Here is a 27,902-nt window from a genome sequence, read left to right as displayed (position 1 = left end):
GTGTGAAAGCCCTCGGGGCTTTCACACTGGAGAGACAGCAGCGGCTGTTTCAGGTCGCTTTGCAGGCGCCATTTTTGGCGTTATAGCGCCTGCAAAGCGACCCAGTGTGAAAGGGGTTTTAGGGGTGGCTTCTCCAGGTGGTGAATAAAACTAGGGTGTTTTTTTTTTTAAACATTAACACACATTCATAAGAATCAATAAAGCTCATCACATTCACATATCTCTAACTAAAACCGTACTTTCCCTTTAAGAACTCCTATTAAGATCCTGGAAAAAAAATTGCCAAAATGCATTTTGAGCTGAAGCATCATTTAGAAATATGTCAGAAGGCATCGTAGTGGGAAGACACGGTGTTATTTGGCAGTTAAAACAAAGTCCTACACAGCGGTGTGTTCTCAATAATGAATGATTATTAAAAAGAAAAATCATACATAATTGTAAACAAACAGTGTACAAATTAAACAAAAACTCTCCCGCCCCTCCCCCGCAGAGTGAACAGCGACAGATGCCGCTCAGGTCCCTGTTGCTTTTCACTTTAATAAAATCTCTTCTGTTCATAGACGTAGCTCTTTCCAGCAGGCACCTTACGGAAGAACAGACTGTTTCCACGGTTTGCGTTACCCTGAAAAAAATAAATAAATAATCAGCATATAAAACTCCAATCATATTACACTCCATATCATTAAAGCGGAGCTCCTCCCACCGCTGCACAAATTAAAAGCCAGCAGCTGCTGACTTTTAATACCAGGACACTTACCTATCCTGGAGTCCAGCGATGTCGGCACCGCAGCTGATTTCCATCAGCTGTCGGGTGCTATCGCCTCCATTGCGGTTAAGGGAATCCGGCAGTGTAGCCTTACGGCTTCGTGCCAAGAACCCTACGGCGCATGCGTGAGGCGACGCTCCTCTCTCCCATTGGCCCAGCGACAGGGAGGAGGAGGGAGCCCCGCAGTGACATCAAAACCTGCGGCTGAGGCTACGGAAGTGGGGACAGCATACCCGTGAAAGACCTGCCCCCCCAAAAGGTGCCAAATGTGGCACTGGAGGAGGAGAGGAGTACAACAGGTGGAACTACACTTTAACCAAAGGCTATTCCCCCGTGTAATTCCACTTTAATTACCTTTCTACAATACCTGCAGAAAGAAGAGGCAATATACATATTTTTCTGGCATGCGGCTTCTTCAAGAATCCGGAATGCTGCTCACCAGGTACCACAAGTATTACAATGGCACACACAATGGTACCTCCCATCGGCTCGTACAGTGCCTTGAGTATTCATACCCCCAAAAAACATAAATGCATTTTATTGGCATTTTATGCGATAGAGCAACACAAAATCATGCCGTTTCTAAAGGGGGTCATGCCGTGACTGATGGCTCCCGCGCGCACGCTTTCAGCCAGTGGTGACATTGCAGGCTTAATTTTCAGGTAAATGACACATAATGGGCTACGCATTGCGATGCATCGTAGCCCATTATGCTTTACCTTTGCAGGGAAATAAAGAGGAATTAAAACCCATCAGGGTTTACTTCCTCTTTAAAGCAGCAGTATACTATCCCACGCAAGCATAACACCATTATAGTTTGCACGTGTAAAAACAGGAATACCCTGTGGTCTCAAAGTGCTGTCTTACGATTTGTGCACCTTGTTTCCTTATTTCTCTGTTCCCGCTGAAGCCGGCACCATATTTCCGGTTGCCTTCCGGTCCCCTCTGGATTTGTACTTCCGCCCTTTCTAGCATGCTATAGGCGGAATGTCGCACATGCTCAATAAGACCCCTTTCACACTGGGTCACTTTGCAGGCTAAACGCTAAAAATAGCACCTGCAAAGTGACCTGAAACAGCCGCTGCTGTCTCTCCAGTGTAAAGGCCCCAATAAAAAAAAAAAAAGTCCTGCTAGCAGCATCTTTGGAGCGGTGAAGGCGCGGTCTGTATACCGCTCCTGCCCATTGCGACGGTTTTAATCCTTTCTCAGGCGCTGGGGAGGGGAAGCGCCCCACTAGCGGCCAAACAGCGTGGCGAAATCTACGGTAAATCGCCGCTAAAAATAGCAGCACTTTATCGCTGACGCCACCCCCTCCCCAAACATGAAAGGGGCCTAAAAGAAAACCAAACCTCATTTTCATATAAAAGCCTGTGATGAATGTCTACATACCCCCTGTGACATTGCTAGTCATGTGGGGTGTTTCATGAAGCTATGAATGGTCAGCATTACTCCACGGAATTGCAATCCCTAAATTCTAAATGGTGCCGTTTTGAAATTCTTTTTAAAGCCACCTACTTGTAAGTCATGTTACACTACTTTACATGGGGCACAGTTGCCCAGGAGAGTTTACTAACACTTTAAAGTTATTTTTTAATGGATATCAATACAAAAATTTAACATTCCAACACAAACAAACACACACTGCTCTCTCTCTGCAAAAAAATATAAAAAAAAAATAATAGTATGTAAACTAGACTATCCACGAAAAAAATAAAATAAAGGATATACCTATAGAAGAAACACCCGATACCTGCAGAGACATTCATGATGGTGCTGGCCATTGCTTTAAAGCGGAGTTCCACCCAAAAATTGAACTTCTGCTTTAAGCACTCCTCATCCCCTTACATTCCACATTTGGCATGCAATTTGTTTTTTTTTGGGGGGGGGGGGGGCGCTTCGCTAGTAGTGGGACTTAACCACTTAAGGACCGGATCAATATGCTGCTAAATGACCCAAGGGGTTTTTACAATTCGGCACTGCGTCGCTTTAACAGACAATTGCGCGGTCGTGCGACGTGGCTCCCAAACAAAATTGGCGTCCTTTTTTCCCCACAAATAGAGCTTTCTTTTGGTGGTATTTGATCACCTCTGCGGTTTTTATTTTTTGCGCTATAAACAAAAATAGAGCGACAATTTAAAAAAAAACGCAATATTTTTTACTTTTTGCTATAATAAATATCCCCCAAAAACATATAAATTTTTGTGTTCCTCAGTTTAGGCCGATACGTATTCTTCTACCTATTTTTGGTAAAAAAAAAAAAAAAAAAAAATCGCAATAAGAGTTTATCGATTGGTTTGCGCAAAATTTATAGCGTTTACAAAATAGGGGATCGTTTTTTTTTACTACTAATGGCGGCGATCAGCGATTTTTTTCGTGACTGCGACATTATGGCGGACACTTCGGACAATTTTGACACATTTTTGGGACCATTGTTTATTGTGAAAATGACAGTTGCAGTTTGGGAGTTAACCACAGGGGGCGCTGTAGGAGTTAGGGTTCACCTAGTGTGTGTTTACAACTGTAGGGGGGTGTGGCTGTAGGTCTGACGTCATCGATCGAGTCTCCCTATAAAAGGGATCACTCGATCGATGCAGTGCCTCAGTGAAGCACGGGGAAGCCGTGTTTACATACGGCTCTCCCCGTTCTTCAGCTCCGGGGAGCGATCGCGAGGGGGCAGCTAGAAACGAATAGCCGCGCCCTCGTCCCGGATCGCTCCTGAAGCCACGGGAACTGCCGCATGTACCGGGGGGGGGGGGTCGGCAGGGACGTACAGGTGCGCCAATGTGCCTGTCCGTGCCATTCTGACGACGTATATGTACATGCGGCGGTCCGGAAGTGGTTAATGTCCCACTTTCTACTTCCACCTACAGGCCATCTAGGAGACTCCTCCTCTCGCCTTAGGCGGCCCCTCCCTATAGGCGATCTCCTGGGACATGTGACAGGTCCCAGGAGATCGCCTGTCCACTCCTAGAGCGCAGTGTGACTCGCAAGACCAGCTTATTGGTGCCAGTGAGACCCATTGCTTGTGTTATTGGTAGGACTTGTGCCCCAATATTGGTATCATAGGTAGGAATTGTGCCCCATCATTGGTGTAAGTGAGACCCATTGCTGGCGTTATTGGTAGGACTTGTGCCCCATTGTTGGTAACATAAGTAGGAATTGTGTCCCATATTGGGCCCCATTGATGCTGTCAGTGGGAGGAACTGTGCCCCATCATGGGTTTTATTGGTAGGAATCATGCCTCATTGGGAATAATTGGTGTCATTGGGAGGAACTGTGCCCCATCGTTGGTATCCTTGGTAGGAATCGTGCCCATTCATTGACATCAGTGAATAAAATGGTGCCCAAAGTGCCGGATAAAAGCAAACAAAGGACTGCATCTGGCCCCCGGGCCGCAGTTTGGAGACCACTGGTGTAAGAAATCTAAGTAAAAGGATTACCTCTTTACTGAGCTGCCTCCAGCAGTCTACCCAGGAGGTGTACACAGGAGCATAGGGTAGCATGCCACCGGCCAACCTGCAAGACACAAACACGTCCATCTATTAGGAAACACTGAGGAGGTCCAGCTGCACATCGAATGCCGCCATGTTCCGTACTCACCCGCAATTATTCACAGCCATGAGATTAGACACTAAAACAAATGGATACGTCAACATACTGGCCAGGAACTGAGGAAAGGAAATGGAGAAAATCGGGTCAAAAATGTACAATATTTTAAAGAAAATAAACACTCTGCAAGGTCACATTCAGTAATAACTTTTGTTCTCAAAGCCATCGGTAATTCTAACTTTTTTTTACATTATATTTACTTAGATGTTGCATTTCAAGTACCTGATGCTTCCAACATTGTAATCCTCATTCAGTTTGAGTTTCTCCAGATATTTTAAACATAAAAAAAGCTACAGACTATTGACAGCCTCTGATTATTTTGGTTAAGTCGCTCCGCTACTTGGCACTGCATTGTGGGATACGCCAGTGGCGGTGTTTTTTTTTTTTTTAGCTTAAAGGGGTCGTAAAATTAAATTTTTTTTTTTTTTTTAAATAACAAACATGTTATAATTACCTCCACTGTGCAGCTCGTTTTGCACAGAATGTCCCCAAACCTGGTCTTCTGGGGTCCCTCGGGGGCTGTCTCGGCTCCTCCTCGCAAGAACTCAACACCTTCATGCGAGTGAGCTTGCATGGTGTTGAGTTCCTGCCGGCCGCGCTCCCGTGATACAGTGAGCGGCAATAGCCGCCGGCTGTATTACTCGGCCCTGCCGCGTCATTGGATGCGATTGACAGCAGCGCAGGCCTTTGGCTGCGCTGCTCTCAATCCATCCAGTGTAGCCAATCAACGGCCAGGCTCAGAAACGAGGAGGATGACAGGGGCGAGCGTGGGACTTTCGAGGGATCAGGTAAGTAAAACGGGGGATCGGGGGGTATTGTCGGATGTTTTTATAGGATGCATTAAGGAGAAAAAACATTTACCTTTACAACCCCTTTAACCACTTAACCCCCGGACCATATTGCAGGTCAAAGACCAGAGCACTTTTTGCGATACGGCACTGCGTCGCTTTAACTGACAATTGCGCGGTCGTGCGACGTGGCTCCCAAACAAAATTGGCGTCCTTTTTTCCCCACAAATAGAGCTTTCTTTTGGTGGTATTTGATCACCTCTGAGGTTTTACGTTTTTTTGCGCTATAAACAAAAATAGAGCGACAATTTTGAAAAAAATTGAATATTTTTTACTTTTTGCTATAATAAAAAATAATAATAATAATAATAATAATATATATATATATATTTTAACACATTTTTCCTCCGTTTAGGCCGATACGTATTCTTCTACATATTTTTCGTAAAAAAAAAAAAAAAAAATCGCAATAAGCGTTTGATTGGTTTGCACAAAAATTATAGCGTTTACAAAATAGGGGGTATTTTTATGGCATTTTTTATTATTATTATTTTTTTTTTTTTACTAGTAATGGCGGCGATCAGCGTTTTTTTTTTCCGGTACTGCGACATTATGGCGGACACTTTTGACACATTTTTGGTACCATTGGCATTTTTAATAGCGATCAGTGCTATAAAAATGCATTGGATTACTATAAAAATGCCACTGGCAGTGAAGGGGTTAATACTAGGGGGCAGGGAAGGGGTGAAGTATGTTCCCTGGGTGTGTTCTAACTGTGGGGGGGGGGGGGGGGGTGGACTCACTAGGGGAAATGACTGATCTTTTCATACATTGTATGAACAGAAGATCAGCATTTCTCTCCGACAGGACCGGGAGCTGTGTGTCTACACACACAGCTCCCGGTCCCCGCTCTAACGAGCGATCGCGTGTGCCCGGCGGCGATCGCGCCCCCTGGGCACAGGAGTCGGGGGCGAGCGCCTCCAGGGGCGCGCACGCGCCCCTAGTGGCCTGCGCGAGAGCCGACATATAGCTACGGGCTCTCGCGCAGGGGAGTCGACCTGCTGCCGTAAAATGACGGCGGCTGGTCGGCAAGTAGTTAATTTTCAATAGGCATTCTTCAGCCGCAAAGGCCACATTTCATTTTTGTACTTTGCTACAACCAAGTGGATCTCAGAAAACAGTTCTTCTATGACTTCACAACCATCTTACCAAACAGATTTATTGGGGTTTATTTCCTCTAACTGGAGAGTGCAAAATATGATGCAACTCTGCACAGAAACCAATAGGCTTTCAGGTTTTATTGCCAAAGCTTGAGTGACAAGGCTGAAGTTAGAAGCTGATTGGCTACCATGCACAGCTGCACCAGATTCTAAATGCTCCAGTTTTAGTAACGGTAAAGCCTCTTACATACAATCGGACTTCCAACCAACTTTTCCGTGGATTTTGGTCTGAAGAGCGTTGGCCGTGAACTTGTTCTGCATACACACGGCACAACATATTCAACCAACATTCACCAAACCATGTGTTTTTTTTTTTTTTTAGCTCATTACCACCACCCTTTGGGAAACTGCTGCTATTGTTGGCTGATTTTTAACCACTTGCCGACCGCCTTACGTCTTTTAACGGCGGCACTTTAAAGATGGATATCTCGGTAACGGCAGCAGCTGCTGCCACAACCGAGGTATCCATCTTTAGTGCCAACAGTCCTGTAAACGATAACGGCGGTCTCCGCGGCGGACACGTCAGTCCCACCCAGCGTCTTAAAGCAACATTTTTGTTTTCTGTCATTTGAAAAAAATTACAGTTTAATTTTTTTTTTCTTTTTTTGCATTTAAGCCTAAATATGAGATGTAAGGTCTTTTTGACCCCAGATCTCATATTTAAGAGGACTTGTCATGCTTTTTTCTATTACAAGGGATGTTTACATTCCTTGTAATAGGAATAAAAGTGATATTTATTTATTTTTATAATTTTTTACACTGAAATTAAAAAAAAAAAAAAAAAAAAAATCACTCTTATTCCTATTTCAGTGTAAAAAATTATAAAAAAAATTAAAAATAAATAAGAAAACAAAATTTTTTTTTTAAAAACGCCACGTCCCGACGAGCTCGCGCACAGAAGCGAACGCATACGCGAGTAGCGCCCGCATATGAAAACGGTGTTCAAACCACACAAGTGAGGTATCGCCGCGTTCGTTAGAGCGAGAGCAATAATTCTAGCCCTAGACCTACTCTGTAACTCAAAAAATGCAACCTGTAGAATTTTTTAAACGTCGCCTATCGAGATTTTTAAGGGTAAAAGTTTGACGCCATGCCACGAGCGGGCGCAATTTTTAAGCGTGTCATGTTGGGTATCATTTTACTCGGCGTAACATTATCTTTCACAATATATAAAAAAATTGGGCAAAAATTATTGTTGTCTTATTTTTTAATTCCCAAAAAAAAAATTTTCCCCAAAAAAGTGCGCTTGTAAGACCGCTGCGCAAATACGGTGTGACAAAAAGTATTGCAATGACCGCCATTTTATTCCCTAGGATGTCTGCTAAAAAAAAAAAAATATATAATGTTTGGGGGTTCTGATTAATTTTCTAGCAAAAAAATTTTGATTTTTACATGAAGGAGAGAAGTGCCAAAATAGGCCCGGATGGCCTGGCCAAGTGGTTAACATTGGTTCTGAGCATGTGTGTTTGTACTTTGGATTTTAGTTTGACGGACTTGCGTACATACGATTGGATAAACCGACATAACAGATTTATTGCCCAACAGTTGGTGAGCATGAACAGCCAACTTCTGTTGTCGTTAATTCAGCCAAGAATTGTCTGATGGCGCATACACACGGTCGGATTTTCCGACAACACGTCCGTCAGACAATTATGGCCATAAAGTTGGATCGTGTGTACGAGGCTTAAAATGTTGTATAAGAGATGGGGAAGAGAACACTGCATGCTCCCAAAGCAGCAGGAAAAAAGAGATGGAACACTAGAGACACTCCTCTAAGGAGAATGGTGGAAGAAAACTCACCCCAGTTAAAGCCTGAGAGTAACTCTTAATCTCGCTTACGGTCTGAAAAAGAGAATAGGACACACACATTAGCTTAAAGTGGAGTTCCACCCATAAATATAACATTACATCTGTAGTTTTAAAAAAAAGTCATTAGTCCTTTAAGAATTTTTTTTTTTTTTTTAGATGCCTTCAAAGTGTTGTTGCTAGGTAGAATAGTTAATCTTCCCACTTCCTGCACCTAGGTGCTTAAGCTTCCTAACCTACACCGCACAGACTCCTGGGAATGTAGTGGGTGTAACTTTCCAGGAGTCTGTGCACTCCCCAGTCTCAAAGAATCATGTGACTTGGACAGTACAGGTGCTGAAACCTGATCTGAAACCTATTACACTGCTTGTGCAGCACTGAGCATGTGCAAGATCTGCAAGGCTGAAATCCAGGAAGTCATACAGTCTGGCTTCATGATGCCCACACTTAAGATGGCCCCAGTCAATTTCTATTTTATAAAGTGTCTAAATGCTGTAACAACCTAACAAAACGGACCTTCGTTTACAGACTAACTTTACTAGAATACATTAAGCTTGTGTATTACAGGGGTATTTATATTTAAAAAGTGAAATTGTGGCCGGAACTCCGCTTTAAGAACACATCATAAGATTAATAGATGCCTTAGGAGAAAAGCTTGGATAGCAATAAAAAAAAAAAAAAAAAAAAATGGAAGCACTTACCCCATTTTCCAGAGCATAAGTGTTGATAAGATAGGCGGCCATATTACAGATCCACAGAGAAAGGATATCTCCTAGTAGTCTAGGAATTAAACCACTAAAATAAAACAGAGCAGCAATATCACTACATATATCCAATAATTACAGACCTTACAAAATGCACATTCACCCCCTGTAGGTTCCTGCTTTTATAGAAACGACAATTGCAAACTGTAGATGTACTTACGCAAAAAATCCCAGAACACCTTCCTCCTTGTATATCGTCACTACCGATCCAAACACCCCACTGTAAAGTGAATATAAGCCGTGTAAAGATACAAAGCATACAAATATTGCCAGTTTATCGTTAAAGTGTACAGGAAAAATAAATCTCGCGCCAAATGAATTACACTAAATTATATACTTGATAAATCAAGTGACTAACTGAGTGAAGCTGCTCCCAAATAAAATCAGGTGACTGACTTGACTGACTCCTGAAGACGGTTTAACTGAAACGTGACGTGGAGGCGGTATCCGAGCACGCACGCATAGCCACGCACTTCCGGTCTCACTGGTTGATGGACAACTAGCGGTGGAACGCACGCTAGTGGACCAGGACGCGACCATCTCTTATCTTGTCTTACTATCCCCACCACCTACAGCCTCAGTGCCGGGAACGGGCACCAGCAACAGTAAGAGGCCATTTGGCATTGTAATTTTAACTTTTGTATATTAAATGGTTTTACACTATGGTGGTATCTCTTCTCCTTTCTTGGTACACCATTTGCTGCAATCGCTGACATTGGAATCCAATGAGACCCTGCTGATCCTCATTTAAAACAAGCCTGATTGACCATATTTTAAGTAATCTGGTCAACACCGTGTGGTAAGGAGCCATCCATTATTATTCTGGTGACCTATAGGTGAAGGCGGATCACTTCTTTCTCGCACTTTGGCTATTTTGAAGATTCACAAGCACTTTAGCATTTGCACTTTTCCCTGCGATTTGGGATTGGATTATTTGCATTTTGCACCTGGACTTGATACAACACTGGATCCATTTTGCACTTAACTATTTATTTGCTGGACATTCTTTTAAATTTTTTTTTTTTTTTTATATTTTATTTATTTTCCACAGCATTTGGCACTATTGTACTTATAGAGTTTAGACTATAATCTGTTTGGTTTTTCACATAGATTTGGGCACACAGTTACACTGTGTACTACTCAAACGCACATTGTGACACGCATCCACTATTTTGATATAGCGCCCCTCACCTCACTACACAATATCGTTAAAGTGTAACCAAACATTTGTATTACCGTATATACTCGAGTATAAGCCGACCTGAATATAAGCCGAGGCACCTAATTTTACCACAAAAAAATGGGAAAACGTATTGACTCGAGTATAAGCCTAGGGCGTCCATCTGCATGCCTCACTGTGCCCATGACTAGACTGATGTTTAACATGGGAGTCTATGGAAGGGGTGCCCGGCTTTGAAAAAAATAGGATTTTTGGACTCACCGTAAAATCCATTTCTCAGAGTTCATGGACGGACACAGCAGCAATTGACCTAAGGATTCTCCCCCAGACATGCCCGAGTTAACCCTTAGTGCCCCTGTTCCTGCGGCCTCCATGGATGCTATGACAGCAGTCCTTGAGGCGTTTGTTGCCAGGATTGAAGCGGCGAGTGGCCAGAAGGGGGGTACAAAGTGCCCCGTCCCTCCGCCTTCTTCTGGGGATGTCTCCGACACGGAATCGGGCCCTGCTACTGCGTCTGGCCCTGGTTCTGTGATGTCAGAAGATGCAGGCCTAGCCCACACGGACAGTGAGGATGACTCTGCATCAGGGTCAGCGCATGATAAGGCGTTTGTTGGAGCTCTTATCACTGCGATGCGGGATACTCTTCTGACATCACAGAACCAGGGCCAGACGCAGTAGCAGGGCCCGATTCCGTGTCAGAGACATCCCCAGAAGAAGGTGGATGGAGGGGGTGCTTTTTACCCCCCTTCTGGCCACTCGCCGCTTCAATCCTGGCAACAAACGCCTCAAGGACTGTCGTCATAGCATCCATGGATGCCGCAGGAACAGGGGCACTAAGGGTTAACTCGGGCATGTCTGGGGGAGAATCCTTAGGTCAATTGCTGCTGTGTCCGTCCATGAACGGAAGAGAAAAATAAATCAGTGCTCCCCAGCCGTAGGTCCCCCAGACAACAAACTTTACACACGTGTAGAGGAGAAATGGGGCTACATGTGTGCCAAGTTCCGAGTCCAGGGGACCTACGACCAGCCAGTACCGTGTCTCCAAAGTCAACAAAGAAATTACCATTTAACATGGGAGTCTATGGAAGGGGTGCCCGGCTTAGAAAAATCGGTGCTCCTCAGCCGTAGGTCCTCCGGACAACAAACTTTGCACACTTGTAGAGGATGAGGGGGGCTACATGTATTCCAATTTTGGGGTCCAGGGCACTTACGGCCGGCACAGGATCCCCAAAGTCCAGGAGATCAGGCGCAAAAAGGTGACTTGAGTATAAGCCGAGAGAGGGCATTTCCAGCACAAAATAAATGTGATGAAAAACTCGGCTTATACCCGAGTATATACGGTAGTTTTGGATAGAGGGGAGATGGATTAGAACACCTGCCAGTTATTATGGTCTGTGCCCCCGTTATGAAGCTTCATCCTCTATTTACTGTTATCATCAAATCTAAAAGTCAAGAAAATCCTAAATTTTGGGTAGACACGAGAAAAGTAATAGAGTAGAAATCTTCCAATTGGATGCTAGTTCTGGCGACACCCGCGATTGCTTCACTTTGGAGGGATTTCCTCTCACTTTCTGTTTTAGCTATGAGACCAGAAGTGAAGGGAAATTATCCCCCCTATGGGGCACAGATGAATATATACACACACACTGACAGGGGTTATTAAAAAGTTTTGCCTTTAGTTACGGAGACTGACATACTCATATTTGGTCTCTCTTCCAATGAACTGGACCATGCATCGTAGTGTGATCACTGCAAATAAAGAGAAACATGAAAATATTCAGAACAATTATCAGCAGTTACAGAACAGAATACACAGAATGCTGTTGAATAGAAGGTTTTGCATCTAGGTTGTGGTAATGCGTTTGACCCACAGCCTGACCCATCAGTGCTAGCCTGAGTAGCTTGGGTAGGTTAACGGTTGAAAGGCAAAGCCTGTTAGGTTCTCTTTTTCTGACTGGATAGAAAGTGACCTTCAGGGATACCCGTCATGATGCTGGATATATATTATTTTTTTAAAAGCATAAAATAAATTACACTCCCTGTACTGCAAGACCCATATCTTTTTATAAATATAACACACACACACACACACACACACACACAGTACTACAGGTCACTGCGCTTTGGAAAATCATACGTACCATGGAAGGGGTGAGTGATGAGGGTAGCCGCTGAACGAGCAACCATCTCCTGAGTGGTCTGAAAGGGAGGAAAAACAAATCTCAAATTCCTGGGTTCAAAGCTTATGGGAATATTTTTAAAGCAGTAAATGTGACTTTCACCAAACATTCCTTGATGGCAAATCACTGTCATTTAAAAAACACATCCACTTGTAAGATGTGTTTGTGTAACATACAAACTTGAACCTGTTTGGTGAATGATTTACGGTTTTCTAAGTACACTGTATCACCAAAAGTATTGGGACGCTTGCCTTTAAAGCGGGAGTTCACCCATAAAAATTTTTTCCCCTTAGATGGATGCTCGTTTTGTCTAGGGGAATCGTCTATTTGTTTTAAAATATGAGCTGTACTTACCGTTTTCGAGATGCATCTTCTCCGCCGCTTCCGGGTATGGGTCTTCGGGAGCGGGCGTTCCTTCTTGATTGACAGTCTTCCGAGAGGCTTCCGACGGTCGCATCCATCGCGTCACTAGTAGCCGAAAGAAGCCGAACGTCGGTGCGGCTCTATACTACGCCTGCGCACCGACGTTCGGCTTCTTTCGGAAAATCGTGATGCGACCGTCGGAAGCCTCTCGGAAGACTGTCAATCAAAATAGGAACGCCCAGTCCCGCAGCCCATACCCGGAAGCGGCGGAGAGGATGCATCTCGTAAACGGTAAGTACAGCTCATATTTTAAAACAACTAGCCGATTCCCCTAGACAAAACGAGCATCCATCTAAGGGGAAAAAGTGTTATGTACGGGTCAACCCCCGCTTTAAACACACATATAGCCAGATTCAGAGAGCGTTACGTCGGCGTATCAGTAGATACGCCGTCGTAACTCTGAATCTGCGCCGTCGTAAATTTAAGTGTATTCTCAAATTGAGATACACATAAATCTAGCTAAGATATGACTGCGGACGCTGTCGTATCTTAGCTGTCTATTTAGGCCGGCCAGCAGGGGCGTGTACACTGACTTACGCCTAGAATGCTTAAATCAGCGAGATACGCCTATTCACGAACGTACGCTTCCCTGTCGCAGTAAAGATACGCCGTTTACGTAAGGCGTTTTCAGGCCTAAAGATATTGCACCAAAAAGATGGCGCAGCCAATGTTAAGTATGGACGTCGGAACCGCGTCGAATTTTAAAATGTTTACGTCGTTTGCGTAAGTCGTCCGTGAATGGGGCTGGGCGTAATTTACGTTCACTTCAAAACCAATAAGTCTTTGCGGCGTAAGTTGGAGCATGCGCACTGGGATATGTCCACGGACGGCGCATGCATCGTTCGTTAAAAACGTCAATCACGTGGGGTCACGGTTCATTAGCATAAAACACACAATTTGAATTAGGCGCGCTTAGGCCGGCACATTTACGCTACGCCGCCGTAACTTAGGACGCAAGTGCTTTGTGAATACAGCACTTGCCTCTCTAACTTACGGCGGCGTAGCGTATATGAGATACGCTACGCCTGCCTGCCGTTAGGCACGGATACCTGAATCCAGCTAATAAACTTTAATGGCATCCCAGTCTTAGTCCATAGGGTTCAATATTGAGTTGGCCCACCCTTTTCAGCTAGAATAGCTTCAACACTTCTGGGAAGGCTGTCCACAAGGTTTAGGAGTGTGTCTATGGGAGTGTGAGAAGGCCTGGCTTCACTGTAATTCATCCCAAAGGTGCTCTATCGGGATGAGGTGCAGGCCACTCAAGTTCCTATACCCCAAACTCGCTCATCCACGTCTTTATGGACCTTGCCTTGTGCACATTTCATGTTAGAACACAAAGGGACCGTCCCCAAACTATTCCCACAAAGTTGGGAGCATGAAATTGTCCAAAATCTCTTGGTATTCTGGTGTCTTAAAAGTTCCCTTCTCTGAAATTAAGGGGAATGTGCTGAATTTGGACAATTTCATTTAGCCATTCAATGCAGTCCAACCGCACCCGATGTGAATGTACCCTTAGGACACATCGCCATATAATACGATACACTTGTAATTACCTCTTTTATTATTTGGTCAAGGGAGGAGCAGTTTTCCTTTTGTTCATTTTCACCCTGCTACAAGGAATAAAAAAAATAAATAAAAATAAAATAAGAACCAATCTTAACTACACAACGAGCTACAGTTTATCTAGCCATCATACCATCTGGATCATTTTTATAATGTTTTTTTTATGAAAATGTTAACCCATGCGGTCCATGAAAGACTTTAAGAGATCTCTGTAGTAAGTCAAGGACAGCAGTCGGCAAAAATGATGCCTAGAAGTTTAACATCAATTCATTTGGATCTGTATGGCCTAGAACACTATTGGCACACTTTATGTTTTTTTGGGGGGATTTTATGTGATAGACCAGGGATATGCAATTAGCGGACCTCCACCTGTTGCAGAACTACAATTCCCATGAGGCATAGCAAGACTCTGACAGCCACAAGCATGAACCCAGAGGCAGAGGCATGATGGGACTTGTAGTTTTGCAACAGCTGGAGGTCCGCTAATTGCTTATCCCTGTGATAGACCAACACAAAGTGGCACATAATTGTGAAGTGGAAGGAAAATTATAAATGGTTTCAATTTTTTTTTACAAAAACATCTGAAAAGTGTGGTGTGCATTTGTACTCAGCCCCCCTTTACTCGGAGTGACTTCCGGGTATCGCTGCTCTGGCGCTGTGACTGGCCAGAGCAGCGATGATGTCACTCCTGAAACATGCGCATGGTGCCGTTAGTAGCGGCACACTCAGTGCGCCTGATGTCTATGGCGCATGACCTGTAGACAAATCGGTGCTACCATTTTTGGCAAATATTTTAGGTTTGGGATATATTTCTTGCACCTACAGGTAAGCCTTAAAGGAACACTAAAGGCAAACTTTTTTTTTTTTAAATAACAAACATGTTATACGTACCTCCACTGTGCAGCTCGTTTTGCACAGAGTGTCCCCTAACCCTGTCTTCTGTGGTGTCTCGGCTCCTCCTCGCAAAAGCTTTCCACCTTCATGCGAGTGATCTCGCATGGTGGAAAGCTTTTGCGAGCGCGCTCCCGTGATACAGCGGCGGGCATAGCCGCCGACTGTATCACTCGGCCCCGCCCCCCGGCGCACAGCGTCATCCGCTGTGATTGACAGCAACGCCAGCCAATGGCTGCGCTGCTATCAATCCGTCCAGCCTAGCCAATCAACGGCCAGGCTGGGAACCGAAGAGGATCACGTGGAAGCGCGCAGGACTTTCGAGGGGTCAGGCAAGTAAAATGGGGGTTCCATCGGATGTTTTTTCGCCTTAATGCATAGGATGCATTAAGGTGAAAAAACATTTACCTTTACAACCCCCTTTAATCTAGGCTTAACAGTAGGTAAAGTGGTTGTAAAGGGTTTACAACCACTTTAAGGGTGGTGGAAAACCAACACTGCACATCACCTTGAAAATCTCCATCGTGAAACATGGTGGTGGAAGCATCATGTTATGGGGATGCTTTTCTTCAGCAGGGACAGGGATGCTAGTCAGAGTTAATGGGAAGATGGATGGAGCCAAATACAGGGCAATCTTAGAAGAAAACCTGTTCAAGTCTGCAAAAGACTTGAGACTGGGGTGGAGGTTCACCTTCAACGACCCTAAACATACAGCCAGAGCTACAATGGATTGGTTTAGATCAGGGGTCTCCAAACTGCGGCCCGAGGGCCAGATGTGGCCCTTTGCTAGCCTTTATCTGGCCCTTGGTGCTTTATTCCTCCCACTGATATGAGGCACTATTCTTCCCACTGACGCCAACAAGGGGGCACTATTTCTTTCACCGATACCAATGATGGGACACAATTACTCCTACTAGTGGGGGCACTACTCCTTATCCTACTGACTGCAAACTCTGAGGCCACAGTTACTCTCACCAATGCTGGGCCCGGGGAATTTTTTTACCCCCGCTGGCCACAATCCGGCCCTCCTAAAGTCTAAAGGACAATAAACTGGCCCTTGGTTTGAAAAGTTTGGAGACCCCTGGTTTAGATCAAAGCATAGTCATGTGGCAAGACTGGAAAATCGCTGTTCACAGACGCTCTCCATCCAATCTGACAGAGCTTGAGATATTTTGCAAAGAAGAAGAATGGGCAAAAATGTCCCTCTCTAGATGTGCAAAGCTGGTAGAGACATCCCCCAAAAGACTTGTAACTGTAATTGCAGTGAAAGAGGGTTCTACAAAGTATTGACTCCGGGGGGCTGAATACAAATGTACCCCACACTTTTCACAAATTTTATTTGTAAATAATTTTGAAAACATTTTTCCTTCCACTTCACAATTGTGTTCCGCTTTGTGTTGGTCTATCACATAAAATCCCAATAAAATACATTTAAGTTTTTGGTTGTAAATGTGGAAAATTTCAAGGGGTATGAATACTTTTTCAAGGCACTGTATAGAGCTTTTATATAGGGTTAACAGTCAGTTAATATGGATGCAAGTCTCAAGATTCTAATGTTCCTACATAGGGGTGTAGGGCCAAGAACACGAATGGTAATAAATGTGGAATAATGCACCAATTTCCTATAATCATCTGCGCCATCTTGTGGCCATAATATAAATGGTTTTCCTAAAATACCCCAACCAGGTGAATACCACATTGTGGTCACTAGATGGAACCGATGCTCATGGGAATTCAACATATAAAGCAAAATATGGCCAGAATTAGAGCTAGGCAAATGCTTGTGACATTTTAGTTTTAAAAGCAGAGACCTCTAATGCTGCGTACACACGATCAGACATCAAAACCGTGGATTTTTTTTCAGAAGGAATGTTCGCTCAAACTTGTGTTGCATACACACGGTCACACAAATGTTGTGGGAAATTCCAAACGCCAAAAACGCGTTGACGTACAACACTACGACGAGCCGAGAAAAATAAAGTTCAATGATTACGAGCATGCGTCGAATTGATTCCGAGCAAGCGTAGGATTTGTGTGCGTCGGAATTGATCGGAATTTCTGACGAGAACTTTTGTTGTCGGAAAAACTGAGAACCAGCTCTCAAACGTTTGTTGTCGGAAATTCTGACAGCAAATGTCCGATGGAGCCACTCCATTAGGAGATATGTACTAACCCAGGGCTCGGCAAATCCCAGCGCCAGGGCGACTAGAAATAGTGTCCTGGCGACTTGGCTTGGAAGGTGGGGAATTTTTTTTTGTGAGCTGGCGCCATCTGGTGGTGAGCCGTTGGTATTACAAGTTATTAACACCAGATGTGAGCTGGCGCCATCTGGTGGTGGCCGTTGGTATTACAAGTTAAGCATTACAGCATTAAGCAATTCTAATGTAATTTTTCACTATCTTCACTGCCATCTTCTTCCCTCCAATTAGAACCCCCAAACATTATATATATTTTTTATCCTAACACCCTAGAGAATAAAATGGCGATTGTTTCAATACTTTGTCACGCCGTATTTGCGCAGCGGTCTTACAAGCGCACTTTTTTGGGAAAAAAATACACTTTTTTAATTAAAAAATAAGACAACAGTAAAGTTATCCCCATTTTTTTTAATATTATGAAATATAATGTTACGCCGAGTAAATTCATACCCAACATGTCACGCTTCAAAATTGCGTCCGCTCGTGGAATGCCGACAAACTTTTACCCTTTAAAATCTTCATAGGCGAAGTTTAAAAAAAATCTACAGGTTGCATGTTTTGAGTTACAGAGGAGCTAGAATTATTGCTTTCGCTCTAACGATCGCGGTGATACCTCACATGTGTGGTTTAAACGCCGTTTACATATGCGGGCGCTGCTCACGTATGTGTTCGCTTCTGCACGTGAGCTCATCGGGACGGGGTGCGTTTTCTGGCTCCTAACTTTTTTAGCTGGCTCCTAGATTCCAAGCAAATTTGTCAAACCCTGTACTAACCAACGGTCTATATTAGAAACCCGTGCCTACTTACCTCTGCCTGATTCTGATTCTGGTAGCACTGTGTGGAAAAAATAAAACCGTGTTAAAATGTTCTGCTAAAATAATATGCATACATTAGGATACACATCCAATACCAAAAAAGAGGGGCAAATCCCAGTAACCAACATTTTTAAAACCTTCTACTGTCAATAGTACGGTAGTATGTTTGCTGGCTGTCAAAATCTGGCACAAGCCTGGCAATTCAAACAAAGCATATGAAATTAAATAATGTAGTAGACCGAGACAAGACATTGGGCGGGGGGTTTGGGGAGGGTTAGAATGCGGTCAGGTTTTTATCAACTTTCTCTATTAGTCCCAATGATCACCATCACCAGAACTGAAAGAGGTCCCTGGGACGGGAGGGGAGGTGAAATCTTCCAATGGGACAACGTGGCCCACCGACAACCAAGAGTAGAAATTTCTGCTTACATCCTGTTGTGTCGCTTGGATAGGAAGCAAGGGGAAAATCTTTACAAAGGGGGAAGTGGTTGCAACAACCCCCTGGCAATGGTTTACAGGGGGTTGTAAAGGTACCATTTTTTTTTTCCTAAATAGCTTCCTTTACCTTAGTGCAGTCCTCCTTCACTTACCTCATCCTTCCATTTTGCTTTTAAATGTCCTTATTTCTTCTGAGAAATCCTCACTTCCTGTTCTTCGGTCTGTATCTACACACCGTAATGCAAGGCTTTCTCCCTGGTGTGGAGAAAGCCTCTTGAGGGGGCGAGCAGGAGTGTCAGGACACCCACTAACACACAGCTCCTTTCTCTATCTGCAAAGTAGAGAGTGTCCCGACTTGCCTGCTCGCCCCCGCCCCCCTCAAGAGGCTTTCTCCACACCAGGGAGAAAGCCTCGCATTACTGTGTGGAGTTACAGACAGAAGAACAGGAAGTGAGGATTTCTCAGAAGAAATAAGGACATTTAAAAGCGAAATGGAAGGATGAGGTAAGTGAAGGAGGACTGCACTAAGGTAAAGGAAGCTATTTAGGGGAAAAAAAATTGTTTCCTTTACAACCCCTTTAATACAGCCACAAAAAAAAAATACGCATCAATATTCAGACATTTTTATTTTGTCTAGTACAGAATAAATAAAATTACCTGCAAGACTTTACTATGCACTACAGTGCCCAGAGCACCGGCACACAGGCGGGGTGCCAAGCCCTTGAAAAGTCCTTTCTTTCCATCAATACTGATGATGTGTCTTGCTGAAAATACACAAAAGGATCACAAATCACTTAATGCAATCAATAGATGGGGGGTGCTTTACTTTATTTTCTTAAGGCAATCAATATTCCATCAATTCCATTAATGAACACCTATAAAAGGACACAAATATAATAATAATCAGTTACATACCATAGGCGAAGAGGCCAGGGAGCTGGTACACCTGGCGCCCCAAGATGTTTCTTCCAAGAGTTGGTGGAAGTGGCTCATGTCCCACCTAAAAGTAAGTAAAAGAGATCCATTCAAAGGCCAGTAAATATTGAATAATTGGCATCTGTCAGATAAAATACATCCGAGATAAAAACTGCATGTCTCAGTCCTCATTCATATGCGAGTTCAGGAGAAGATTACAATTTCCTGCAATAGACTCAGCTGGGTTTCTGCAAACATCTGTGGGTGGGAACAGTTTGTGCCCAAAGTCCGTCATCTACAGGTAAATCAGGGATCGACAAATCCCGGGCGCCAGGTTGCCATGGCGACTAGAAATAGGGTTCTGGCGACTTGGCTTGAAAGGGGGGCAAAACAAAAAAAACAAAAACATTTTTTTTTGTGAGCTGGCGACATCTGGTGGTGAGCCGTTGGTATTACAAGTTATTACCACCAGATGTGAGCTGGCGCCATCTGGTGGTGGCCGTTGGTATTACAAGTTAAGCATTACAAGTTAAACAGCAATTCTAATGTCATTTTACACTATTTTCACTGCCATCTTCTTCCCTCTAATTAGAACCCCCAAACATTATATATATTTTTTATCCTAACACCCTAGAGAATAAAATGGCGATCGTTGCAATACTTTCTGTCACGCCGTATTTGCGCAGCAGTCTTACAAGCGCACTTTTTTGGGAAAAAATTACACATAAAAAAAATAAGACAACAGTAAAGTTATACCCATTTTTTTTTTATATTATGAAAGATAATGTTACGCCGAGTAAATTGATACCCAACATGTCACGTTTCAAAATTATGTCCGCTCGTGGAATGCCGACAAACTTTTCCCCCTTAAAATCTTCATAGGCGACGTTTAAAAAAAATCTACAGGTTGCATGTTTTGAGTTACAGAGGAGGTCTAGGGCTAGAATTATTGCTCTCGCTCTACCAATCGCGGCAATACCTCACATGTGTGGTTTGAACACCGTTTACATATGCGGGCGCTGCTCACGTATGTGTTCGCTTCTGCGCGCAAGCTCGACGGGGCGTGTTTTCTGGCTCCTAACTTTTTTAGCTGGCTCCTAGATTCCAAGCAAATTTGCCAAACCCTGAGGTAAATCGATGCATGTCTGATTACATGTGAACGGCCACAAATGGCTGTGGGCGCTGTGACTCATTGCTTTGTACAAGGCTTCCCACAAAAACCTTAGAGTCTCCCACTGGAAATGATAGTCGGCCCACAAACGCACATGTAAATGCAGCCTTATGCCCACTATTGGCACCAGATAAACAAAAGCTTTTTGTGGCCTGAAAACTTAAATGCTGCCGGAACCCTATATATAAAAAGGTATTTGAGGATTATACAAACACATTTTTTATATATATATATATATATATATATATATATATATATATATATATATATATATATATATATTTATTATATATATATATATATACATATATATACACACACACACACACACACACACACACACACACACACATATACATACACACATACGCGCGCTGTGGCGATGCCCCAAATTGCATCACTACGAGGAGTGTCCATATTTGACATTGTGAATTCCTTGTGCTCTACACAAGTACTCGCGCTGCTGAAGCACGTTCATGTAGGTGAGGGGCAGATTTTATTTAATTTTTTTATCCAGAAAAACGTTTATTGAAGAACAAGTAAAAGACATACATCAAAGCTACATAAACAATTTGATACCAATCCAAACAAAATGAACCACAATACTGCACATTCTGCACATATAGCACAAACCGTTCCCGACTCTGCCCGCCTCCCGCCCCCTACTGTGATGGGCGGATTTTTACATGATGGTCAATGCTGCAAAGATGGGGGCGGAATTTTTAATGACGGCAAAACAAATCTTTATCTGCTATTCTTCCTGGACGCTTGCGGGGCGTGTTTAGTCAACTGAAGGGAGGCTTTTTCTAGGTTGATGAGCGGGTTTGCAGGGCCTATTTAGCTAGCAAACACAAGGCATTTGCATGCCCATCATTGAAAAATGCGCCCCCATCATTGAAAAGTCCACCCCTCACCTACATGAACGTGCCTCGGCAGCGCGAGGCGGAATCGGACTGAAAATGTATTCTTCCGGCTACTGTGCGCAGGTGCCATCTCGCTGACAACAGCTGATCATAAACTCAGCTGTTACGTATGGTGCATGCGCCCTTCATCCCGGGGCACTTCTGTCGAGAAGTGCCCGCTATCAAGAACACCGGTAACCGGCAAGTGTGACAGCGATAATCAGGGCACTGATCACTGTCCGGATAATCAGTGCAGCTCCAACAGTGCTGCATCAGCAGTGCCCAACAGCGCGGCCACAACAGCGCCCAACAGTGAAGGAGAGAAATTACTTGCAAAATTTTATAAAACAAAAACAAAGAAAAGTATTCGTTTTTTTTTTTTTTTTTTTTCCCCTGTCTTTTTCCGTTTGTTTAGCAAAAAACTAAAAACCTAGGGTCAGATTCATGTACCTGCGCTGCGGCGTAACGTATCCCGTTTACGTTACACCGCCGCAAGTGCTTGATTCACAAAGCACTTGCCTGTAAACTTGCGGCGGTGTAGCGTAAAGCAGTCCGGCGCAAGCCCGCCTAATTCAAATGGGGCGTGTCATTTAAATTAGGTGCGCTCCCGCGCCGAACGTTCTGCCCATGCTCCGTGTGAAAATTTCCCGCCGTGCTTTGCGCGAAATTACGGCGCCCCGACGTATTTTTTGAACGGCGACGTACGTTACGGTGTTCCCGGACGTCTTACGCAAAGAAAATGTAAGCCATGAAAAAGCAGGCTTATGTTTGCGACGGGAAAAACCGACTAGCGACGACGTAAGAGAATGCGACGAACCTGCGTGTACCTTCGTGGATTGCCGTAAACAGCCAATTTGCATACCCGACGCTGGAAAACGACGCAAACTCCACCCAGCGGCCGCCGGAAAATAACACCTACGATCCGAAGGCGTACGAAGCCGTACCCCTGTCGGATCTATGCCAAAAGCCGTCGTATCTTGGTTTGAGGATTCCAAATCAAGATACGACACGGCAAATTTGAAAATACGCTGGCGTATCAGTAGATACGCCGGCGTATTACCGCTGTGAATCTGGCCCCCAGTGGGGATTAAATACCACTAAAAGATGGCTCTATTTGTGTAAAAAATTCATACGAGTAGTGTCGCATGACCGCGCAATTGTCAAAGTGTGAGAGCGCTGAAAGCTAAAAATTTACCTGGGCAGAAAGGGGGTAAAAATGCCCAGTAGACAAGTGGTTAAGAAAAAGAAAACGCTGCAGATGTTCAATTATGCTGGCAAGGCACAATCAGGACGTCGATCTGCTCACATGTCAAGATATGGAAAGGGAAGGGTGAATGGCTGCAGGTGGATTCACCTTTACCTTCATAATCTCATTCTGGACTTTCATATGATTGCTGGAAAGCCGCGCAGAGCGGAGATAATGATTAGCTTGTGAGAAAACCAGAGAACCCTCTGGAATAGACCTGGTATAGTGCGGCTCCCAGGAGACAGACGGGATTCTTCTGCCAATCAGCTGGCATTCAATTCTATACCCAACCTGCAACAACAGATCTCAGTGTGTGTGTGTGTGTGTGTGTGTGTGTGTGTGTGTGTGTGTGTGTGTGTGTGTGTGTGTGTGTGTGTGTGTGTGTGTGTGTGTGTGTGTGCGCGCGCGTGCGTATTTGGACGTGGCACAATAAGCTATTCACCAACATCTCACACAGCATCAAATCCCAACTTCAGCCAAGACATATCTAAAACTCAATCCAAAACGTCATGTGGATGTATTGGATCATCCACATGAAACACGGCCAGCGCCAGGGGGAGTCACAAGCAAGCACATTATCCACATATAAACCCATCTGTGCTGCAAATCTCTCACCAGCAATACACATAGAAGCTGAAGTTTAAAGGGATTGTAAACCCCGGACATGAAATATGAACAAAAGCACATCCCTTTATAGTGTGTACTTGTCTCAATCCAGAGCACCAAGTGTCATTCCTGTCTGCTGCTTCATTCCTCTGCTATCAGAATAAATCACAATGACAAGTTTTAGTGTTTGGCTGAAGCCATTTATTATCAGTCAACTGTGTTTACTCTTTATAGAATCATAATGGCAACACAAACTACCCAAATGGCCCTGATCAAAAGTTTACACACCCCAGTTCTTAACCACTTAATACCCGCACGCCGTCATATGACGTCCAAAACGGGGACCTGTTATCCCGGGTGGACGTCATATGACGTCCTGGGCTTTACGGGGGGGGATATGTCAATGATGCCTGCACCCAGAGGCATTATTGAGATATCATTTTTTAGCGGCGGCGATCCTGCGCACCGTAAGAGAGATCATAGCGGCGTTTCCGCCGCTAGATCGTTCTTACAGATGGCGGGATGGGACATTCCCCCCCTCCCGCCGCCATCCGGTGCTTCTCCGGGCTCTCCCGTGCCATCGGGGCCCTGGAGAGATGATCGACGTCCGCCGGATGTTTGCCATAGAGATGACTGGTGACCATCTGGTCACCAGTCATCTCTATGACCGTTGGAGACCCGGGCGCGATGTGATGACGTCACGCCCGGGCCCCCTGTAAGTAAACAAACCGCAATTGCGGCTAGTTTGAATGTGATCTGTGAATTTTTTTTCACGATCTCATGCTTTCCAGCCTGGAGGAGAGATGTGGGGTCTTATTGACCTATAGCTACTATTCTGAAATGGGTTGTAAAGGTACAATCTTTTTTTCCTAAATATCTTCCTTTACCTTAGTGCAGTCCTCCTTCACTTACCTCATTCTTCCATTTTGCTTTTAAATGTCCTTATTTCTTCTGAGAAATCCTCACTTCCTGTTCTTCTGTCTGTAACTCCACACAGTAATGCAAGGCTTTCTCCCTGGTGTGGAGTGTCGTGCTCGCCCCTTGGACTAAAGGAAAGTCAGAGGAAGACCCTACTATTGCTATGTAATCTACAATCAAGCGACATTCTGCCTGGGAATTTTTTTTTTAAAGCCAGCAGCTACAAATACTGCAAGCTGCCGACTTTTAATATAAGGACACTTACCTGTCCAGGGAGCCCACAGTGTCCTCACCTGAAGCTGACCTGTCCCCTTGGCTCCAGGTGCAGGTACCAACATCCTTACTAAGGAAAACAGGAAGTGAAGCCGCTGTCTTCTGGGACCTGTGTGTCTCCCAGAAGACAGCGGGGGGGGGGGGGGACATTGCGTAGTTCGTGGTAGTTTGTGGTGATCTATGCCCCGAATTGTGAGCAGATACCTGGATTTGACGACAGGTGTCTGCTCCCCCCTGAAAGGTGCCGATCCGCAGAACTTCCATTTCTGGGTGGAACTCTGCTTTAAAGCTGAACTCTAGGTATACATAAAAAGCCCTGCAATTATTAAAGCCAAAGATCGCTTGCCATACTTCTCCTATGGATCACCGGATTGCACTTAGTTCTGAACTCCTGTGACCCAGATTCAGCAGACAGCAGCTAAAGCCCGCTGTTGGCTAATGTCACAGAACTAATCCAGACTCTGCAGGGATCCCAACAATAATGACAAGATCCGCTCAGATACCTGACCAGCAGCTGGAACAGCCTCTCAGCGAGCCACTCCCATCCCCTCCACAGCCCCGCATTCCAGTGAGCACTGGTGGGGCAGAGCCAGAGACTAGGGCTGGGTTCACACTGTGCGCGGACAGGGATCACAGCAGGGGGTCCGGTGCGTCCCTGTTCTCCATTTCAGGCCCAAATTTTTGCCTGAATTCAGACTGGTAACAAAACCAAAAACGCACAGGACCCCTTGTGCACTGGCTCCATTAAGAGGGGGGTCACAGTCTCCTGTCACGCGAATTGGATGCGGGGAAACCTATGGTGATGCACATACATTTTGGTTGGCTGCAAGAACTGGGAAGTGATAGCTGCCCCCCCGATGATACATATAGACCATGGGTGGCTCCCTGGTAATGCACACACACTGCAGCTGAAAAAGAAAGAGACCGCTTCCCCTGATGATGCACTATGACTGGCTACAAGAACCAGGAAGTGACAGCGGGCCCCCTGATGATGCACATGCACTGCAGCTGGCTGCAAGAACCGGTGGGGAAGCTGGACCCTGATGATGCACATGCGCTGCTGCTGGCTGCAAGAACCAGGAAGTGACAGCTGGCCCCCTGATGATGCACACGTGCAGCAAGAACCAGGAAGAGACCGCTGCCCCCTGATGATGCACTCCAGCTGGCTACAAGAACCAGGAAGAGACCGCTGCCCCCTGATGATGCACTCCAGGTGGCTGCAAGAACCAGAGTGAGAGCTGGCCCCCTGATGATGCACATGCACTGCAGCTGGCTGCAAGAACCAGGAAGTGACAGCTGGCTCCCTGATGATGCACTCCAGCTGGCTGCAAGAACCAGGAAGTGACAGCTGGCTCCCTGATGATGCACATGCACTCCAGCTGTCTGCAAGAACCAGCGGGGAAGCTGGCCTCTGATTAAGCACATGCGTCGCAGCTGGCTGCAAGAACCAGGAAGAGACCGCTGCTCCCTGATGATGCACTCCAGCTGGCTGCAGGAACCAGGAAGAGACCGCTGCCCCCTGATGATGCACTCCAGCTGGCTGCAAGAACCAGGAAGAGACTGCTGCCCCCTGATGATGCACATGCACTCCAGCTGTCTGCAAGAACCAGCGGGGAAGCTGGCCTCTGATTAAGCACATGCGTCGCAGCTGGCTGCAAGAACCAGGAAGAGACCGCTGCTCCCTGATGATGCACTCCAGCTGGCTGCAGGAACCAGGAAGAGACTGCTGCCCCCTGATGATGCACATGCACTCCAGCTGGCTGCAAAAACCAGGAAGAGACCGCTGGCCCCCTGATGATGCACATACACTCCGGCTGGCTGCAAGAACCAGTGGGGAAGCTGGCCCCTGATTATGCACAAGCGCTGCAGCTGGTTGCAAGAACCAAGGAAAAGATAGCTGGCTCCCTGATGATGCACGTGTGCTGCAGCTGGCTGCAAGAACCAGGAAGTGACAGCCAGCCCCCTGATGACACAAGGCAGCACATGCACCATAGAGCACCCCAGGGTGTGAGATAAACAGGGTTTCAGGAGGCTGCAGGCAAGAATCCAGGAAGAGTGGGGGGAGGGCTCCGAGAAAAAAAATAAACAGAAACTAGTGAGTTGATAGTGAGAGAGGAGGGGGAGGGCTGAAGCGATGGAGGGCAGGGTTGGTGAAGGTCCACTTTAAAATAAGATCACATGGCTTGGCTTTCACTTTGAACTGAAAATAAAAGGCGCTTTCCCACATGACGCGTTTTTGACAGCCTATTCCATTCAATGGGTTTGCGAAATGCGTGGGAGCGTGCAAAAAAAAGGGCATGCTTGTCTTGTGCCCAGTACCAGGAGCTTTGGAGGGGGTGAGAATGTACCCGTGTTTGAAAGATGCATCAGGAGCCATTAAAAATTAATGGCACATATGTGGGTGTGCAGCCGGCGTCTGTTCCTGCACCGCAGAGGTGCAAGCCGTCCCTAGGACGCCATGATTGAGGTGTAACATTCCTGACCGGGGATCCGACGGTGAGGTGTACAGAGAATGGACATAGTGGTGTCCTGTACATTGGGGTATACCCGGCACACAGTGTACCCCCAAATGTGACGGGAAATACGCCATGCATGCGCAGGTAAACAAATACTGCCCTTTCTACAATCTCCTATACCAGTCACTTGTATGGCCGGCGGCACACGTCACCTCCGGCGCGCTGGGCGTGGGAAAACACGGGGAATTTCACACTTTGATCCCATAAACATCATTGTGCATGGGGTCCATAGGCTATAAATGAATACAATCAATAAAAAAAAAATTCTGATCGGTTCTCCCCCACACAGGCCAATATCTGTCAGATCAATCAATAAAAGTCCACAATGGTGGACCAACTGGATGGAGAGCCCCCCATAGAGGCAATAAAAGGAGAGGGGGCTCTGATAGTATAGATCAGGGTGGCCCCTGACATGCACACATAGGAAGGGGGGTTGGTATAGAGGTAGGTGGTTGCAGTCTGCTCGGTGCTGCAATGGTCGCTCGCGTCTATGGCCGGATATACAGAACCACTGACAGGTGGCAGCCCCTCCCCCCCATCACCGACACTCACCTGTACCAGCATCTTCACGTACATGAGCGGGTGGGACACGACGGTCAGGCCGGAGCCCAACAGCAGCTGACTGGCCGAGTCCGCCATCTTGGAGACGTCACGTGACCCCGGGTGGCCGATTCAAGGAGAAAACCCCGGTGGCGAGGAGCGGAAGTGAGGAGG

General features: G+C 45.4%; 1 protein-coding gene across 1 annotated transcript; it reads right to left on the bottom strand.

Annotated features, from left to right (window-relative positions):
• Positions 1-335: 335 nt before the first annotated feature.
• MTCH2 (mitochondrial carrier 2) lies at positions 336-27,874 on the bottom strand. Its single transcript, XM_040328274.1, has 13 exons — positions 27,741-27,874; positions 19,557-19,641; positions 19,299-19,405; positions 18,196-18,222; positions 14,290-14,346; positions 12,275-12,332; positions 11,831-11,882; positions 9,114-9,173; positions 8,891-8,984; positions 8,184-8,225; positions 4,367-4,434; positions 4,207-4,282; positions 336-622 (listed from the first exon to the last, which is right to left on the bottom strand). The coding sequence occupies exons 1-13, from the start codon at positions 27,825-27,827 to the stop codon at positions 536-538; spliced, it is 900 nt and encodes a 299-aa protein (XP_040184208.1). The 5' UTR covers positions 27,828-27,874; the 3' UTR covers positions 336-535.
• Positions 27,875-27,902: the final 28 nt, after the last annotated feature.

Source organism: Rana temporaria, chromosome 11 (assembly GCF_905171775.1).
Source record: "Rana temporaria chromosome 11, aRanTem1.1, whole genome shotgun sequence".
NCBI lineage: Eukaryota > Metazoa > Chordata > Amphibia > Anura > Ranidae > Rana > Rana temporaria.
Note: the sequence above shows the minus strand (reverse complement) of the source record. Positions and strands in the feature narration are given on the sequence as shown.